The 20,000-nt window shown below is 40.0% G+C and overlaps 1 protein-coding gene across 2 annotated transcripts in view; it reads left to right on the top strand.

Moving 5' to 3' along the window:
* The window catches only part of ubr3 (ubiquitin protein ligase E3 component n-recognin 3), a 58,226-nt gene that overhangs the window by 19,568 nt on the left and 18,658 nt on the right, over positions 1–20,000 (top strand). The window contains exons 24-31 of one of the 2 annotated variants that reach the window (XM_017692404.2): positions 562–650; positions 4,882–5,031; positions 5,942–6,075; positions 7,966–8,076; positions 10,253–10,465; positions 10,788–10,924; positions 12,428–12,513; positions 17,296–17,401. In XM_017692404.2, the coding sequence (XP_017547893.1) occupies positions 562–650; positions 4,882–5,031; positions 5,942–6,075; positions 7,966–8,076; positions 10,253–10,465; positions 10,788–10,924; positions 12,428–12,513; positions 17,296–17,401 (1,026 nt within the window). The remainder of the gene's footprint in view (positions 1–561; positions 651–4,881; positions 5,032–5,941; positions 6,076–7,965; positions 8,077–10,252; positions 10,466–10,787; positions 10,925–12,427; positions 12,514–17,295; positions 17,402–20,000) is intronic. The other variant, XM_017692405.2, reaches the window with a different exon arrangement.

The following is a 20,000-nucleotide window of genomic DNA, read 5'->3' as shown; positions in this document are numbered from 1 at the left end:
ATGCATACAATGTGGCTGGTACTCACCATGGCAACAATACTTGGACGTGGTGTTTATGGCTGCTGGATATTGTTCAGTGTCATGTCCCAGTGGTCTGTTTGTCCCTGGCGCTGTCGGTTCAGGTAACTGAAGCATATCATTCCTGTCTGCATTAGTTCATGTCTTCTTATTAAGTCTCTCTATTTTACTGCCTACCTATATTACATTGGAGAGGGACATGGCCAAAACCAGAAATAACGGGAGTTGGATCGTCTTCTCCCTTTCCAGTATATGAACAGAACTGCTAGGTGTTCACATAAGAAGGAGGCTATAAGCATCCATCATCTGTGAGTTTGATTGTAGAACAAATTTGTTTATCTGCCTCAAAGTATTTTTTGATGATTCTCAGAAGGGCAAACCAGAAGTTAACCTGATGACAGTCTCCCAAAACAGATGTAATTGCTATCTACTGTTGCCATCTCAGAAATGTGTTGCAATTGGATTTTATTTATTTATTTATTTTGGGGTTGACTGATGTTTGCTTGACTGCTCTCATCTTCTCTTCTCTCTCCACTGTCTTAGGCGGCAAAGGGCCAGAGAGAGACAGCAGAAGCTGCTGGCTGAATTTGCCTCCAGGCAGAAAAGCTTCATGGAGACAGCCATGGATGTTGGTAAGCATAGTAATTATTCTGGTATTGCTACTGGAATTACACAGAACATCCAGTCCATCAAAGTTAAAATGTTGACTTGTAGTGAAGGCAGTTGCTGCAACTTTTCTCAGAGTTGTTTGATTACCCTTTTAATGTGATATTGATGATGGGTAGAATATATTAACTTGGTTTTGAATACGTAGTTGAGTTAATTTGACTTAGAATCAGCTTTTAATTGTCCCACCATCTGACATGAAGTACCGTCTAATTTGCAGTATAACTGAGGTTAGTGATGGTATTCTAAGCAAAGTGGTGTGCAGACTGAAGTAAAACTGCTCTAAGGAAAGGTCTTGTACTGATGAATTTGTCTGTTGAAACTGGATAAAGTGCTTTACTCTCTGCTGTACTGAGTACAGCTCCTATCGTCATGGCTTGTGGGCATGTAACTCAATTCACACACTCTGTGCTTCAAGGACACAAACTTGTAGGAAGTCCTTGAAGGATTGAGCTGGGGAGGAGAACACGAATGCTGTAGGAAGGTGACACGCAGTGACCTCCCAAGGGTGTGTGTGTGTGTGTGTGTGTGTTTGTGTGTCTCAGGAGAGACAGTGCAAGTCATTTGAAGGCACAGCAGATCAGAGAGGTAACAGCATTGTGGACACAGAGGGACTATGCCTATATGCAGTTGTTAAGGGATGAATAATGTTGTTTTTCATTACTTGGAAGCATACAAGATAACTCAGTGTTACTGTGTAGAGAACACAGAGTGTATAAGGGCAACAGAGGTTAGGTCATGCCACACATGGTTAACTGCCATTTACAATGTAATATGCAAATTTGCATTATTATTTCTTTATTTTGCATTCAGGTGAACTCATGGTCGGGGTGGGGGAGGGGTGGTTGTAAGTGTAATTGTCTATTTACCCACAGGGTGAGATGGATTGCTCATCAGTCTCCCCTCATGATGTACTAGCCCAGTGGTTCTTAATGCTAGCCGTGGGAACTATTAAGTACTGCACATTTTCTTTCTCTAAAGCTAACTCACATATCCAATTATGAGGCCAATTTGCCCATCCCAGGGATTGCAAAAGGTGCCCTGATTCCAGGCTGGTATCTTAACTCCTCTGATCTACTCACAGTCCATTTGTGGCTACCATGATTCTAAACTAATCTGATCTGATCTAAACTAGTCTGGTCAGGTTACTAGGACATGTACAGTAGATGTAGTTGACTTCTAACCCCCTTCAGACAGTACAGTGTTAAAGTGTCTATAAAGAGAATCCTGTGACGATATATGTCTTATGGGACTGTTTACTGAATGTTTATGTTTCAGTTTATGAATAGATGATTTTGTATTCTCTTCATGCAGTTTAGCCTCATTCTTTTTTCAACAGTATGAGAAATGGCAAATGTTAAGCTGACAACGAGATTTGGTTTGAAATATTACCTTCAGCTTCCCATCACTGATGTCCCTTCTGACATTGACCTGCAGTGTGTACGGGTGTGTTTTCCAGCTTATCAGAATAAAAAATGATCACTTTTGTTCTTGAGCCGTATTTTCACCTCCAGATTGAAATCAAAGGTCATCAAGAATGTGTCAATATTTGTACTGAAATTTTAACAAGGCAGATTAGGCAAACACATGTCTGTGCAAATAATTAATTTTTAGACACTTTCTGTGCAACAGTGACACTCTCGTTTATCATGGGATACTAAATCCAAGAGAGGATTTTTGAATATAAAAGCTTCAGATACCTTATGTGTTCAGACATTTGAAACTTTGTTTGTCATTTATTTATTTATTTATTTATTTATGGTCAGATGTTTGGCTACAGAAAAGCTTTGTGATGTTTAATAGATTTCTTTTTCCAAAACTGACTATTAAATGACCTGAATGCTAAATGTAAGCAGTGGGAGAAAAAATTTACATAGTACAGTATATTTATATTGATCTTTTAAGGGTTAAAATTAGTGTAGATGCGTGTATCAAAGTACTTTATGTGGTTTGTTGTAATCCACAGTTCTCTTTTAAAAAAGGGAAGTGAGATGAAGAAAGGGTCAATTTTTAGTTTTAGAGTGTAGTTTTAGAGTGCTTGGTCTTTGTTTCTGAATGGTGTTGGATGTCCTCTGTGATTGGAGTGCACGTTTGACATTTGGGAGAATCTACGCAACATGCACACCATTAAGCTTGTACGTGTGTCTGTGTGCTATGGGAGATTGCCCCAAGCCAACACGGTCACATTGACTTCCAGACAAACTATTTTTTTTTTTTCCAATCTCTCTCTCTCCCTCAAGCAATAAATCAGTCCACACTGACATTTGCTGTGCTGTATTTACTCAGAATTGAACACACTAACATTTAGAACTAATTTTGCAAAGGTAATTAATCTTCTGAGGTGTCAGTCATTGGAACTGTGGAAGGTGCTGGTTGTTAAGTATTCATAGACTATTTGAATGGTATTCACAGAAAAGAAACCATGGTTTTATCCCTCGTGTGGTTAAAGGGGCTCGTGGTATGCTATAAGGAAACATCACCGTGTTTGTGGGAATTTGTAATGCGTTTGATTGCTTGGAAGCTCTTTTTACCTGCTTGTTTTTTATGCAAGAGAGGAGTTATCATATGAGGCTAATAAGATGATGAGATGCTGTACAGCTCTTAGAGCTAAGGGCAGTACCTGCCTTCCAAAAGGTAGGCTATGATCCAGGAGGGCTGTATTCCTAGATTGCTTCGTCAGTGAAGGATTTTCTAAGAAATGAAGAGCAGCCTGCATTCTGAGAAATTTTGAGGAGTATCTGTTGTACTCTCTCAGCCATAATCCTTTATGCATATGTCTAACATGAAAGTTCAAGATGATTGCTGGCAGATGAAATAAACTCCTACATGATGTTTAAAATAACTAGTTACATGTACGGTATTTTGGTTGTGTGTCTGTTTTAAGAGGTTGTAAAATTAGGGTAGAGTACGGAATAAACCTGCTTTGTTATTTAAACAGTTTGTAGCTTGCAGGATGACATGCATTTACAAACACTCATATTTTGTTTGCCGCACTACATTGTTCACTTTTTAACAGTTTTTGCTCCATCAAATTTTGTGCCTTGGTAAACCAATCTGCTTTGAAACAAACGAGGACCCTTCGTAGGACAGTAGTACCAAGAACCCAGCTTTGTTAACGCAACCTAGCTTTTGGAAAGTTCCTTATGAATGTGTTGGCTTTGATTCTTAATGGTGGTCTTATGAGAGAATGTACCACAAGTGGTTTTCAATCCTGATGTGAGTCTGTGCTGTGTATTTTGGAGTTTTCCTGCTCTAACACAGTGTTCCTAGCTTAGTCTAGGAACTTAGAACTAGTGCTTAGTCCTGCACTTTATGAACTTTTGGTGCATTGTTTTGGGACATTTCCTAAGAGTTTTTCAGAATGCCTGAGTTCACAACCTCTTTATAATTGTTTGCAACTTGTTGCACTGTTCATTTGGAAAAGAGGCAAGATTGTGTTAATTATATCTGATGCTCATATCTGTGACTGACCTTCTCAAATCATAGTGCATTAGGTAACCACACATACTGTCCAAATAACAGCCTTTCACGCTACATTACCTCTAATGTTTTTGTTTTTTTATGCATGGTTGCCCAAACCTCCACAATCTGTTAATTTAACCAAGAGAGGGCAGAAAAGCAATTTAGATGCATATTTTATAGGTAATTAAGCTTTGCCAGTATCCCTCTCTCATAACTCCTGTTCAGTTATTTGATTTTAGCCCCTGTCCTCTCTCATGCTTGTATTTCTTGCTGTTTGTTTGCTCTTGGTGAATCACTATTGATCTAAATGAACAGAAGCTTGTGTTTCCGATAGCTGCTTCCTTTATGGGCACTGGTGGCTGCTTGGTATTTTACACACCATTTCAGCAGTGCCACAGAGCCACCCATGCTCATTTTTATCACTGTGGTATTAGAATCTAATAAAAGGATATTCAGTGTTGTTACTTTCCCCATTGTTTTATTACCCTTACATTAACCTTAATGGGGTGTTATTATTCTTTTTAAGAGCCACAAAAGCTCTGATGTAGATGGTGTTTTCATGGCTGATTTTAGTTTACTCCATATGAAAACCAAAGTGGTTGCTAGTTATTTTTAGTAGTTTTTCATTTGCATGGTAAGTGTATGGATTCTCATCATCCTCTTTAACTGTGTGATCTGAAATGAAGTGGTGATCCAGGCTTCTTTTTGTGTATTGTTTTCTCTGTCTGCCTGCAGAGTCTCCTGAGGCAGAGGCAGCAATGGACGTGGGCTCTGCTGAGCCTCTGGACTCAGATGTTTTGTACGATTGTGTCATATGTGGCCAGAGCGGCCCCTCTACTGAAGACAGACCTACAGGACTGGTGGTGCTACTACAAGCGTCTTCAGGTGAACAAACGTGCATACAACATCCTTATTGTCGTTAGTCGTTGCCCTGGCTTTAAAAGGATAAAATAGTTAACTCTGATCAAATAAATAAATGTTTTATTCTTAATAGCCTCATATTCTGATGTCCGATGTAGGCCTTCTGGTTTTTCTCTATGCATTTTATGGCTGAGCCTATAACTGAACCTTGTGGTATTATAGTTTCCATCAACAGGTGGAGCATTTTATAGCCAGCCTATAACCTCTTATTGCTGTGGCACATCTCTTTGCTGCACAGGACAGTGGTGTTATATTGTCTATTAAATGGCCCTATTTATTCGCAGCACCTGAGCCTGGCCGCATTGCGCTGCTTCTTTTAATGACGGCGCTTAGCTGCCGTTTTAATTGCTTCATTCATCATACGTGTTGATCCTTGAACAGACGTCTGCTTCTGTAGAGTAATTTCTGCCGTGCTGCTATGGACATGAGAGTCTCTTTCAGTGTCATGAAAACAAATAGCTTGTTTTATTAGTAATTATCCCCCTGGGTGACGTATTATAGCCCAAAGTATCAGAGCCTCAAGGTCAGAAGAGTGTGTCCTGATCGCCACTTTGCCCAATCTGATGAACCCTTACATCAGAAAAACATGCCCCCATCAGTTTGTTTTGCTAATAAATATTGTGGTGACATCATTGACCATGTTATTTCCTCCCCCTCCTGTTAATTTATCAGTTATCAGTTTACACTGTGATCTAGAAGGACAAACATATGTGAAAATATTCCTGCAGTTCACGCAGCTTGATGAGTGTTATGGTTTTGACATTGATATGGTTCTTCATTATAGTATGCAAATGATATGCAGCGTCCCATAAATAGAAATGATGGAAGTTAATTAGCATACCATTGTCATTCTTGAAGTGTGTGTGTGTTTCAGTGTTGGGGCACCGTTGCCGTAGTGACGAGGCAAAGCGGCTCCCTACAAGCGACGAGGAGCAGATCTTCCCTGAGGACACGTGTGGAGCGACTAATGACGTTAGGCTAGCACTCATGCAGCGGTACTTCAAAGATGTATGTGTCTGACTCAGAAGTGCCTCATTCTGCCCATCTTTCACATAAAGAGGCGACACACATTTCACAAGTGTAGTAGAGCTGAACAATTTAGGGAGAATATTTAGTTGTGATTTTTCTGACCAATATTGCAGTTGCGATCTAAATGTGGTTATTTTGTGTGAATTTCTATAAAGAGAATCCAGGCCTCTTGGTTTTGTGTATTTTTTTGGCTTGAGGATTGTACGGTGCATGTAGTTTGCTACATGCCTAAAACTACCTAAAAAAGGTGAATGTCACAGATTCTTCAAAATTACAGCATATTTCTATTACTGATGTGTAAACAAAGTAATACAGAGTGGTTTGATGAGAATTGTGCTGATAAGGACCAGGGATTGCAATGTCCACTAGAATGGCCATTTTATTTAGTATCTAAAAGTACCAGTGAGCCTACACATCTCTTGTGAGTATTAATATGTAATGTTGAATATGGTAAAATAGTGCTAACCTTTGAATTTATTGAAAATATTGAATTTTAGGCCCATGTCTCATCATGACACTATTGCAAAACAATGTCGCATGCATTGAATAGTGTATTTAGAAATATTTCATGTAATAACTTCCTGTGATGTAACATTTATAAGCATTCAACCCTTCAGACCATTGGGTTGTATCACCACCTTTGTGAAAAATTCTGCCTCTGTAAGTTTCTATAGAATGGAGTGTCTCACATCTAACCATTCTGGATGAATATTTAATTATGCCAAAAAAAATTAAAATGGAACTCTTGCGAAAAATTTTTATTTTATTTTGCGATTTTCATATAAAAATGATTCCTTGTTGTGCTGTAATGCATAGCTGAAGTATGTTACATGGTGGAATTATTTTTAGGTACGTTTTAGGTTTTTAACACCCATTAAAGCCCCATTTCCCAACTCCAAAACTCTATCTTCAATATAAATATAATAGCATTCGCAGGTACTCTCTCATCACCATTTTAGCACATGTATGAGCTGGACACAATGCGACATGGGTACAATTAAGCTACTGCTGTCATGTTGCGTTCTGTTTCTGTGCTTCTTTCTGTCCCTCTCTGTGTTTCTGTCTCTCTAGCTCTCTCTTTCTGTGTGATTCTGTCTCTCGCATGCTGTCTTTTGCGAAAAGAGCAGTGTTTCACACACTGGTCTCTTGTCGTCTGTGCCCTGCTCTACATTTTAAACTCATCTGGCCTGCTGAGCTGGATCCTCTGAGCATGGTTCAGCTCAGCAGCCTCCAGCTCCTGCAGAGAAACCGAACAGAATAAATGTCTCTCCCCTCTCGTTTTTGTTCAGCGTCTCTGGTCAGAATTTTCCAGTTGTGATCAGTTCCACTGTGATCAAAGCTTTTATTATTTTTTTTCATTTTATCCCTTCTTACCGATGTTCATGTTAATTGCAAACTGTGTTCTGTAAATTCTTCCTTTTGAACTTAATTTTGATAATGATTTTCTAAGCTTTGGTTGAAAAATGATCTAAGTGATTACGTTCAATTCATCGCAAATATGAAAATTATAGGCATGTAACCATTTTTTTTAAATTATAATTTGTTCGCTGTGATATGATGATGTCTCAATTTGATGCATGTTTCTGTCTTTCAGTACAGTAAAAATAAGGAGTGCCTGAAAACCCAAGTTATTTAATGTTATGATTTCCATTTTCAGTTTATTAGGGCATTCAGCAATATAAAACAATATTTTACCATAATGCACTAGCCACAAGCTAATATGTGCCTATCAGAAGCTTTTCCTCCCTGCTCTCAATTGTGAAATAAAGAGGAAGTGGGCTTGGTCATTTAATTTTTCTTATATACTTCATTCAGTCCCTCCCTAGTAAGAAGTTTCTGCTTTTTTTTTTTTCCCTTCTCTTTCCCCAGAGTTCCTGTCTGCAGTCTGTCTCTATTGGCTGGGATGGTGGTGTGTATGTGCAAACATGTGGTCACACACTGCATATAGACTGCCACAAATCGTACATGGAATCTCTACGGGTAAGTGAATTTACAGCAATATCTGCTTTGTACTTAATATCAGTACCACACTCTCTTCTTGGGCTTTGGGGGTAGTCTTCAGTATTATGTGCAGTGTAGTACAGTACAAGAACATGACTTCTTATTACTTAATTGACTAAGTCTAGTTAAATTGTCTAGCTGGATTGTCATTGAGTGCTTTTTTGGCCTGTGATGTGTCCTGATGTACTCAGGACTGCACAGTAGTGGAGTCTGGCTGGGCTGCCATTGACCACACTCAGTATTCACCATTGCATACTGTCACTGTCAGTAACACTTTAGACTTCAATTCATCATTTTCTAAAACTGCCCTGAGGATATTTGGCATTGGAATAGGCTGTCGCTGTCTTAGGAGCAGTGATTAGGTGATGATTGTTTTTTCATCAAGAGTTTTTACCCAAACATAGATTGTGTAGTGTTTGTTTAACATTTGAATACCAAATATCAGATTAGAGCTTCTTCAAAAGCTTATCTGTTATCTGTGCCTACTGCCTAGTAAGCACAGAAAATGCGTATTAGTATGCAATGCTGTGCATTGTTTTTGCTCTGTTCTGCAACGCATTGAATTTGAAATGTAAGAATGACTATGAGGTTAAAATGCAGAATGTCAGCTTTCATTTCACTTTCTTTACCTATAGTGGGTAAATCATACAGAAATCCTGATGATAAAAGTAAATAGTTGGCTGTTCAATGTTTTCTGTTGCTTCATTTCATCAGTGGGTTTTTTGGTTTCTGTTGTTGTTGTCTCTGAATATGAGAACCAAAGAAGTCTAAGTGGCAGTAAACTAGGCCACTATGAATCTGACAAAATCTGAATCAACCAGATATAGAACAACATACAAACCGCTCATATAGATTGCATAAAATTTTTGATAGTATGAGAAATGCTGATGGAAACAGAAAAAGCTATTTTTTAACCATATTAAATTGAAATAAAAAAAAAAAACACAGCAAGTTATGTTGTAGCTGATAAACTTCAATGTTTTTTTGTAAATATACCCAATTCCAAATGGTAACAGTATGGATGGTTATTTCTTTTTTGGCACAGAGAGCACAAAGTCTATTATTTCCAGAAACATTCTGAAGGGTTGACTCATCAGACTACAATATACATTTCCTTTGTTGACATATGACAATGGTTGCTTTTGTCTTAACTTGCATTTGTGGAGGTAGCCACAAATGTTACTTATTGACAGTGTATCAAAGTATTCTGGAGCCCATGTGGTGATATCAGTCACCTGTGTGTATGTGTGTGTGTGTGTGTGTGTGTGTTTTTTTTTTTTTTTTTTTTTTCTTCTCCATTTTGAAATATTCCTGGTCATAAATTGCCCATCTCCCAACTTTTTTGGATCATGTTGCAGGCATCACTTTTAGAATGAGTGTATATTTGTATTTACAAATGAACAAAGAAGTTATGGAATAACTTTGTTTCAAATACTGGTCAAAGTATACTTACTAATTACTGTTTTTCTGTTTTTTTTTGTTGTTTTTTTCTGTTACATACATATTCATGTATGCTTCATACATCATAAGTTAAAGCTGGTGTTCTTCTCTTGAACCACCACAGCCATTATTTCATTTCAAAACAACAAGCTGGATTACAAATTCGCAACAAAAAATTGTCCTGTTACTTTCTGTAACCTTTTACTCTGTTAGAGAGACAGAGTGAATATGTATAAAGATGCTAGCCTTTCTCAAAGATCTGACACATCATTAGTAGTTCATCCATCAAAGTGACACATCTCAAATTGATATTTCATAGGTGCTCTCTCCATCACTCACTCGGGTGACTCTCATGATAATGGGGACAATACGACATCACTCTCTGCTTTAATAATGTTTAGTGTGAGCAGACAGAGTGAAGACTGACACCAGGAGAGAGAAAGTGATTGATAAAGGTGCTCCGGATGGATCTCCAGAGTGACCAGTGTTCAGTTGTGTGAGAGTAAAATCAGCCATAGTAGATGATTTTCCTTAAGAAATAGATAACCTATGCAAGCCTTTTACACTTTAAAATAAAATCTTTGAAAAGTAGATGAGTGAGTGCAGTTAGCTGGTGTCTTTGAGGACAGTCAGATGTGTTTCCTCAGAATGCCTGCCTTAGACTCTTCAACAAGTGTTTAGTATTCTCAACTCATTTTGTCTTTCTCTGGGTCAGAATGACCAGGTGCTGCAGGGTTTCTCGGTGGATAAGGGTGAGTTCACCTGCCCTCTGTGTCGTCAGTTTGCTAACAGCGTTCTGCCATGCAAGCCTGGGCGTGGCACAGAGGCAGGTGCCTGGCACACCCCCAGCAACAAGAGTCCAGCCACACTTGTCAAGGAAGTTGGAGACCTGCAAGAGGAGCTGGGCATTTTCCCAGTAAGCACCTATGTAAGGCAGATACCTCTACCACTAAGTGTTCATTAGTCTGTGTCTACGTCCCCCATTTCCTCCATCGTTGAGTGTGAGGTTTTTCCATTGCTCTGCTGGTAGAGATGGAAGAAAATTAATTTGTGAGTGTATGAATACTGTTCCTTATGTAATCTCTTCATCTCCTTTTCTGTGATATTAACTCAATTTAAATGTTAGACATGCCATGAAGATTCAGTTTCACAACTACTGACTAATATTGCAGTTACCTACTCACTCATCTAATTACCTCTATTTGGATATTAGTTTGTTGAATATTGATTTGGAAATGTCTGCCTCCCAGACGGAATCTAACCTCACTAAAGAGATGGAGTCCGTGATTAAAGACATAAAGAATGCCACACAGAAGAAGTACATGGACTACGGCAAGAACCCGGGCTCACCTGATAACGATTTCCTCTTCATGTACTCTGTAGCCAGGTGAGTGCATCTACCAGGATGGATTTGGAGAACAAGCAGCAGAGTTGCTGTTTGTGAAAGTATTTTTTTTGGTTGAATGCTGTGACCTGCCCACAGAATTGTTTTTATGACCACTTCAGTTGTATGTATGTATGTAAATTGATTTGTCTGGCATCCTTTTAGCTTGGCTCCTTGCTCATATCTGATATATAGTCCTGGTCTATTTTGTGTTTCTTTGGGTAAAAATCACTTTCATTCACAGTTATAATCAGCTTTCTTTTACTGCCCCCTTCATGGTCGTACCGTTTTACACACTAGCTTTCAGTGACTTATTCATTCTGTTGCTTTACATACTTATTCATTCATTCATTCATTCATTCATTCATTCATTCATTCATTCATCAGTGCCTTTGTGCTAATATCAGGCCTGTCGCAAGCAGAATTGTTACAGAAGCACCTCCCTTTTCTCCCTCAATAATGTGGAGGCTATTAACTGGTTTGCTCAAGCCTCTCCCCTACTGTCTCCTTCCCTTACTCACTCACTCTGCTCCAGTCTCCAGTTTGTGTCATCTTTTTCTCGTTGGCTGCACAGCACGGTGGAAAATTCCTCCGTCAAATGCTTACTCCCTTATCAGTGGCAGCCAGATGGAGCTGCCCGCCTGCATTATCTATGGGAAATTGCTTCTTCTTTTTTTTTTTTTCTCTAAACCCCCAACCCCCCCCACTCTTTCTCTCCACCTCTTCTCCTCTGGGAAAGCTGGGGATTTGTCCCTGAGATTTGTCCCCTGAGATTTGCTAGTCTTTTAGGACTGACCTGCTAATGTTGATGAGTGTGGCCTCTTACACTGACTAATTACATCAGTGGGCAAAAAGCACAATATGTTGTTAGGAGAGGGGGAGGGGTGGGCATAAAAAAATAACAACACATATATTTACTGGCACTGTGTATGGTATATGGTTAATACACCCTTAAAACTTATGTCAAAATAAGCCAATATGCTGTGCGGGGTCAAAGTCAGATCCAGTTGTGATATGAATATCTGTTTAGAATATCATATACATGTAGATAGCTGAGCGTTTATGTGCTTCTTATATTGACTTGTGTATTTAATATAAACTAATGCAGAGTAGAGTGGGATTAAGTTCTTGTTGATTAAAATGCTGACTAGTGCTCTCTCTCTCTCTCTCTCTCTCTCTCTCTCGCTCTCTCGCTCTCGCTCTCGCTCTCGCTCTCGCTCTCTTGCTCTGTCTCGCTCTCGCTCTCGCTCTCTCTCTCTCTCTCTCTCTCTCTCTCTCTCTCTCTCTCTCTCTCTCTCTCTCTCTCTCTCTCTCTCTCTGTCTCCCCCTCTCTTGTATATTTTTCTGTCTGTCTGTCTGTCTGTCTGTCTGTCTGTCTGTCTGTCTGTCTGTCTCTCTCTCTCTCTCTCTCTCTCTCTCTCTCTCTCTCTCTCTCTCTCTCTCTCTCTCTCTCTCTCTCTCTCTCTCTCTCTCTCTCTCTCTCTCTCTCTCTCTCTCTCTCGTCAGGACAAATCTGGAATTGGAGTTGGTTCATCGTGGTGGGAATCTTTGCAGTGGGGGAGCCAGTGCTGCGGCGAAACGTTCTTGCCTCAGTAAGTCTAAAACCCATAGACAATTGCAGTCCTCTCAAGAGCAATTAGGGTAAAATCTAACTCTGATTATTCCAGCCTTTCATTTTTTGCCAGTAAGGCTAACACTTTTTTTTCCATTGAATATATTCTGCCAGATTCCCACAAGCTCTGTGTTATTAGGTTAAATTTTGACTTAAGATGAAGAAACCAATGAATAGTGTCATAATAAAACTGTAGCTCTTGCTTTTTGCTTGCTGCTTTCAGATCACAATTTCAATGTAAAAGTGTTTAATCATTCAGCCCTAAGAAAACACACGTCTCTTGCACATTTAGCACCAACTCATACTTGTTGGAAGACAGTTCCTGTTATGTAGCTCGATTATATAATGATTTAGGTAAAAATGAAATTTCTTTGCTGGGGAAGATTTTTTCTTTTGTTAGCTTTTGAGTCAATCGAGTGTATGTAATGATTGGAAGCATTGGTCCGTATAGCTGGAACACTGTTTAAGAAGTGTATTGATGAGCTGTGTAATGAACTGAGGAGAGGTGGGGGAGAGTGGGGCACAAAGTAACTCTTTGTAACTGGGTAAAATTGTAACATGGATACTTTATGCAATTAAACAGGTTCAAGTAGAACATGCTTTCAGTCGTCGTCTTGTGTTCACATAGCACTGTCCTTTGGGAATTTTGGCAGTAGGTACACAGATGTTTCTTCATTCTTGCCCTGATGTTTGTTATAAAAGTAACTGATTTTGATTACTGAGTTGTGTAGAAGTCACAGAATTCATACTTGTATTGTTTTAATCATCTTAACCGCTATAAAACACAATTTTAATGTGTGTGAACAACGAAATGCTCCACACAATGGAATGTAAGCCTCCTAAAGTAAGAGAGAGATGAGACACATCCACATCCCCCTACAAGTTCAACACAGTTACATTTTTGGAGGTTATGCACAGATTCATCAGAAACATGTAGTCCTGGAAATAAAACAGGTTTTATTGTTCTGGTATTTTTCCCCTTATATTTTTGTGGTCAAAAATTCATCTGCCACATTTGACACACTCTTTTCATAAATGTAATGTATTCTTATTGTGTTTGCATCGATGTGCCCAACTTTGTAGCGTCTGTTTGTTAGTCATGCTCAAATACTTTTAAAATTATTTGACTAAAACCAAGATGTATTAGTTTGTGTCACACTCTTCCCTAAAGGGAAATTCCTAAATTCTGCATGCTGACACTTGAGTCAGTTTATTCTAAATATGGTAGAAGGTTTTATTTTGAAGATCACATAATTGTTTTTACTTTCTTAGTTTTAGTTTTGAGTGTACCTAATCTATCTGTCTAGCTGTCTCTCTGTCTCTTTCCCTCTCTCTCTCACTTATTCTCTTTCTCTTGCTTGCTCTCTCGCTCTCGCCCCCTCTCTCGCTTTCTCTTTTTCGCTCACTCTCGCTCGCATGCTCTCGCTCACTCTCTGTCTCTGTGTCTTTCTCTCTCTCTGTTTGCTCTCTGTCTGTCTCTGTGTTACTCTGTCTGTCTCTGTCTCATTTTTTCTTTTTCTCTCACTCTCGCTCGCTTGCTCTCGTGCTCTCTCTGCTCTCTGTCTCTGCCTTTCTCTCGCTTGCTCTCTGTCTCTTTTTCTTTCTCTTGCTTACTCTCTGTCTGTCTCTCCGCTCTCTGTCTGTCTCTCTCTCTCTCTCTCTCTCTCTCTCTCTCTCTCTCTCTCTCTCTCTCTCTCTCTCTCTCTCTCTCTCTCTGTCTCTCTCTGTCTGTCTCTCTCTGTCTCTCTCTGTCTGTCTCTCTGTCTCTCTCTCTCCCTCTCTCTCTCCCTCTCTCTCTCCCACTCTCACTCTCTCTCTCCCACTCTCACTCTCTCTCCCTCTCTCTCCCTCTGTGTGTTGTTCATAATAATTGGTGAGTGTGAGGTCTGGTCTCTGGGCTCTCATGAAAAGTTCTGTCACTCTTGAATAGAGCTGAAGAGATTTCACACTTCACCACCACGGCCATTTTCTGAGCTACATTAAGTACATAGGCACGGCACTGGCCAAATTTACTCAGTCGCAGTACATTAGAGATCTGTGTGCTAAGGGAAGGAGAGGGGAGAGGAAAAGAGAGAGGGACCACTAGAAGAGAGCAGTTAGACAGGGGGAACGAGAAAGGAAATGGACTGAGTGGGACTTGCTCTAGGGAGTGATGGTAGTGTTGGACAGAACCTGTGATATTTGTGATAAGAATCTTCAGTTATCAAAACATGGCGCTTAACACATTTGGTCTCAGTCTGTTTTAATACTACACTGTTGACTCTAACAGTCTTTTGTGAGTAAGATGAACCCTTAATAAACACACAGCACTGATATTAACTTCATACTCTCACTGACTCTCACGCCACTCTCAATTTTTTTTCTTTTTTGTCTTTTTCACTACACACTTCTTTTTCTTTCATTATTTTTCTTGTTTTTTCTTCTTATACACATTCACACGTTTTCCCCTGTCTAACTTCACCCTGACTTTTCTTTCTCTTTTTCTCTCTCTCACTTCACATGCTCATCCTCTCTCTTTTTCTCTCTCACTCTTATATTCTGGTTTTCTGACATTTCTGTTTTTTTTTTCCACTCTTTACTAGCATGCACACCTCTCTGTCTCTGTCTCTGTCTCTGTCTCTGTCTCTCTCTCTCTCTCTCTCTCTCTCTCTCTCTCTCTCTCTCTCTCTCTCTCTCTCTCTCTCTCTCTCTCTCTCTCTCTCTGTGTGAGTGATACAAAGATATCTGTTTTGATGAATGGTGTGAGCGGGAGGTGTTAAAGTGAAGAGAGGCTGGTAGTCAACTCTATAAGCACAGGTGGCAGGATGAGGCAGATCAATATCAGAGAAAGAGAGAGTGGAATGGAAAGATCTCTTTCAGCTGTCCATGCACCCCACAAACCAGCGGCCAATGGATGATGGAGTGATTTTAACAAATGAGGGTCAGAAAGATGAACGAGTGTGTGACGTAGGCAGTGACGTAGAGGCTGTGATCAGGAGACGCCTGATGCATATTTCAGTGCTTTAAGAGCTGAGAGCTGCACATCACTGGGCTATAACATGGAGTGTAATCTTCCCTTTAGGATGTGAGCTCTTGGGCCTTTGGCTGTAAAAGTCATTGTGCTCCCAATCATAGAATCCATTGTTTGTTTAAATCATTTTTTCTTTGATTTCTTTTTCTTTCTCGAAGCAGGGGAAAGGTAGTATGCTCAGTCTGTATCTCTACTGCTTTGGTGCCTGTAGATGGCAGTGTTGCTCCACACAAGTCATTTTTGTTCAAAGAGAACAGGTTGCTTGTTGCCTGCTGGTTGTTTTGTTGCTGGTAATGCACTATTTGGAGTCATGACCTCTTAAACATGGAAACATATAAGTAGATCATATATTACAAAACCAAGAGGGAGTCCCAGTCCTCTAGTGCATTTTCATGAGTCCAGTAGAGAACTAAATTTAGAAATATGATGAAAAATGGTGTTATTGACTGAATGTCAGGTTTCTTTTGTTTGATATTTTTGTAGTGACTGTTATGGGTGTGCTACTCAGTGGCAGAAACGGTAGCCATCACTGCAAGGAGAAGTGATCTAATGACTTTGTTTGCTTTCTTTCTTTTATTTATTTATTTTTTTAAATTTTGGGTTATATTGTTTCGTGTATTATTCTTTTACCTTCTTGAAAGCCCAGGCTGGAGGTGAAGGTGTGTTTTTAAGTGCATGTCTTTCTATGTTTTTCTCTGGACACATTTATCTGGTAGTTGCTCCTTGGTTTAAACCATTTGTTCAGCAGCAAAGGTGCTGACATAGATTGAGCTTTAGTGTGCTTAAGGCTCTCATAAGACATGCCAGATAAACCATTTCTGTTTCCATGAATCTTGTGTGACCACTGTGGAAGGTGCCCATTTTTTTCCCTATGAAAGATGTCCTGCAGTAAGCTTGTTGCCTGAGGCACCTGGAGGTCAGAGTCTGACCTTGGCACAGTTAGAGAAGGGCTGTCACATACCACTGTCCATGCTTCCTTTTTTTGGTAGCCCAAGGGCTATTCTCCATCCCAGATGTCATCAGATCCAAAGTGATATGTAGATCCAATGTTTTTATGGAATCGTGTGGGGTGATTGAACTGACTAGTTGTAAATTCATTCACAGCTTTCACTGTCCTCACCACCAGTGCTTGCCATACTGTTCTTCTAGCTTTCCATTGTCTTTTGGTACAGATCAGTTGCTGTTGAGATATTGAGTATAGAATACTTTGCTTCAAAGTTTAGGCATATTGTTTGTTCTCTGGTTAAGTGGCTTAAATCTCACCTGCATACCCCATTTATATTGCTCTTGTTGTGTTATTGTTTTGTTATCCTGTGTCAATCAGAACAGGATGGGTTCTGCTTTTGAGTCATTGTTGCTCTAAGGGTTTCTTCTTCTTGCTTTTAGTTTTTCTTGCCTCGGTCATCCTTGGCTTGGCTTGGTCATTTGGGGCTTGGACCTGGATTTATGTGAAGCTTGGGTTCAAGTAGACTGCTCTTAGAATAGCTTTTGCTAGCCACATAAAGCTAAAAACTGCTTCAGCCTGAATATTGTCTTACTCAGTTTCTAAACCCTGGCACATCTGCAGATTGTGACAGCTTATTTGTGGAACAAAATGATGTTTGTAAAGCTGGTCCTTCTGAATTTGTGATTAAAAGGTGGGTAGCTGGATGTCTGTGTTGGCGAGCTTTGTGTCTTTGTGAGCAGTTGTTTGTCTGCTGAGTGAGTTTATATGCATTCCATTAACATGTGTACTTTTATTATGTGTTTCAGATCAATTGTTCCATGTGTTGGCAATGCACATGCGTTTGTACAGCATCGATTCTGCTTATAACCCCTGGACCCGTCTCACACAGATCACCCAGAACAGAGAGTCAGAGTGAGTGTGCGCACACACACACACACACACACACACACACACACACACACACACACACACACACACACAGATTCAAAAAAATCTTTCACCTCACTCTAAATGGTGCCATCTCCTCTGGGCTCCAGCAATCTCTCTTCCAGAAACGGAGCAACAGAAATGAAAGGCCCATATGGGGTTGCCATAGATACCAATAATTGCTGCATCTGGCAAATTACGGGGTGCTGTGCTGCTCAGAAAGAGAAGACCTTTGCCTCTAGTCCCTGAATAAAAGGGCTCTGTTTGCATGTGTGCTTTGGTTTCTTGAGTTCCTGCTTTTCTGTGTCCACTATGGCGTACACTGCATTTCAAGCCACAGGACAGCCATACTTTCTAAATGTAGTCTGTGTGCTGCTTTTCATGCAGCAGGAGTTAATAGGTTCATCTGAAAGTGGCTCAGGCCATTTTACCATATCGACTGTGCAGTGAGTGCCATGCTCCCACTTATAAGACACTTAATGATCTCGGATAGAATAAATGCTTCAATATTTGCCTCTCTCTCTGAAGCTCACCATGTCGGTTGGCCTCCCTCTCTTCTCTTGTCTCTCTTCCTCCCTGCTCCTCTCTCCCCCTCTCTTCCTCTGTCTGATTAGCGCAGTAAGACAGTTTTTGCATTGTGAGAGGTCTCTTAGCGAGGCGGTATTCAGAGGGGAGTCATTTAGTGTTAAAAATACCTTGTTAGGGTTTTTAAAGGAGAGCACTGTCATTTGATCCCCCAGGCCACTGTACTATTTAAATAGCCACTGTAAAAAAGGGTAATCTTCCTTGCACTGCTTACTGTATGTGTCATTTTCTGGAAAAAAATATTGCTGCTTAATGGAATATTGTAATAATTTTGAAATGCTTGTCTTTGATATGCTTGGGTTAGCTTGTGGTTTGAATACTGTCTGCGGCGTTACTTAGTTTATGAATTAAAACTGTAGGTTGAAAATGTAGATGGCCTAGACAGAGAAAGTGATAGGAACTTAGAAAACTATACAGAGAGAGATGTGGAACTGAAACTGAAGATCTATAGTGGAAGTGGTTTGTGTGTCTTTTTATCTGGCACAGTAAAAATGATGGTTCTTCAAGAGTTCTTTAGACGATAGTGCTATATAGACCCATGATCACACAAAGAACCCTTTGAATGATTAGAGTTCTTTGTATTTACAACCCCAATTCCAATGAAGTTGGGACGTTGTGTAAAACATAAATAAAAACAGAATACGATGATTTGCAAATCCTTTTCAACGTATATTCAGTTGAATACACTACAAAGACAAGATATTTAATGTTCAATTTCATGTTTTTTGCAAATATTCACTCATTTTGAATTTGATGCCTGCAACACATTCCAAAGAATTTGGGACAGGGGCAACAAAAGACTGGGAAAGTTGAGGAATGCTCAAAAAACACCTGTTTGGAACATTCCACAGGTGAACAGGTTCATTGGAAACAGGTGAGTGTCATGATTGGGTATAAAGGGAGCATCCCTGAAAGGCTCAGTTGCTCACAAGCAAGGATGGGGTGAGGTTCACCACTTTGTGAACAACTGCGTGAGCAAATAGTCCAACAGTTTAAGAACAACGTTTCTCAACGTGCATTTCATCATCTGCAGTCCATAATATCATCAAAAGTTTCAGAGAATCTGGAGAAATCTCTGCAAGTAAGCAGCAAGGAAGAAAACCAACACTGAATGCCTGTGACCTTCGATCCCTCAGGCGCACTGCATTAAAAACCGACATCATTCTGTAACGGATATTCCCACATGGGCTCAGAAACACTTCAGAAAACCACTGTCAGTGAACACAGTTCGTCTCTCCATCTACAAGTGCAAGTTAAAACTCTGCCATGCAAAGCGAAAGCCATATATCAACAACACCCAGAAACGCCGCCGGCTTCTCTGGGCCCGAGCTCATCTGCGATGGTTTGACGCAAAGTGTAAAAGTGTCCTGTGGTCTGACGAGTCCACATTTCAAATTGTTTTTGGAAATCATGGACCTTGTGTCCTCCGGGCCAAAGAGGAAAAGGACTGTCCTTTTTCAGGGACATCCTGCTTATTTCAGCAAGACAATGCCAAGCCACATTCTGCACGTGTTACAACAGTGTGGCTTCGTAGTAAAAGAGTGCGGGTACTAGACTGGCCTGCCTGCAGCCCAGACCTGTCTCCCATTGAAAATGTGTGGCGCATTATAAAGCGCAAAATACGACAACGGAGACCCCGGACTGTTGAGCAACTGAAGTTGTACATCAAGCAAGAATGGGAAAGAATTCCACCAACAAAGCTCCACCAATTAGTGTCCTCAGTTCCCAAAGGCTTATTGAGTGTTGTTAAAAGGAAACGTGATGTAACACAGTGCTAAACATGCCCCTGTCCCAACTTCTTTGGAACGTGTTGCAGGCATCAAATTCAAAGTGAGTGAATATTTGCAAAAAACAATAGAGTTTATCCATTTGAACATTAAATATCTTGTCTTTGTAGTGTATTCAGTTGGAACGTAGGTTGAAAAGGATTTGCAAAGCATCGTATTCTTTTTTTTATTTATGTTTTACACAACATCCCAACTTCATTGGAAATGGGGTT

Source organism: Pygocentrus nattereri, chromosome 6, assembly GCF_015220715.1.
Source record: "Pygocentrus nattereri isolate fPygNat1 chromosome 6, fPygNat1.pri, whole genome shotgun sequence".
Classification (NCBI taxonomy): Eukaryota; Metazoa; Chordata; class Actinopteri; order Characiformes; family Serrasalmidae; genus Pygocentrus; species Pygocentrus nattereri.
This window is presented reverse-complemented; position numbering and strand designations above follow the sequence as displayed.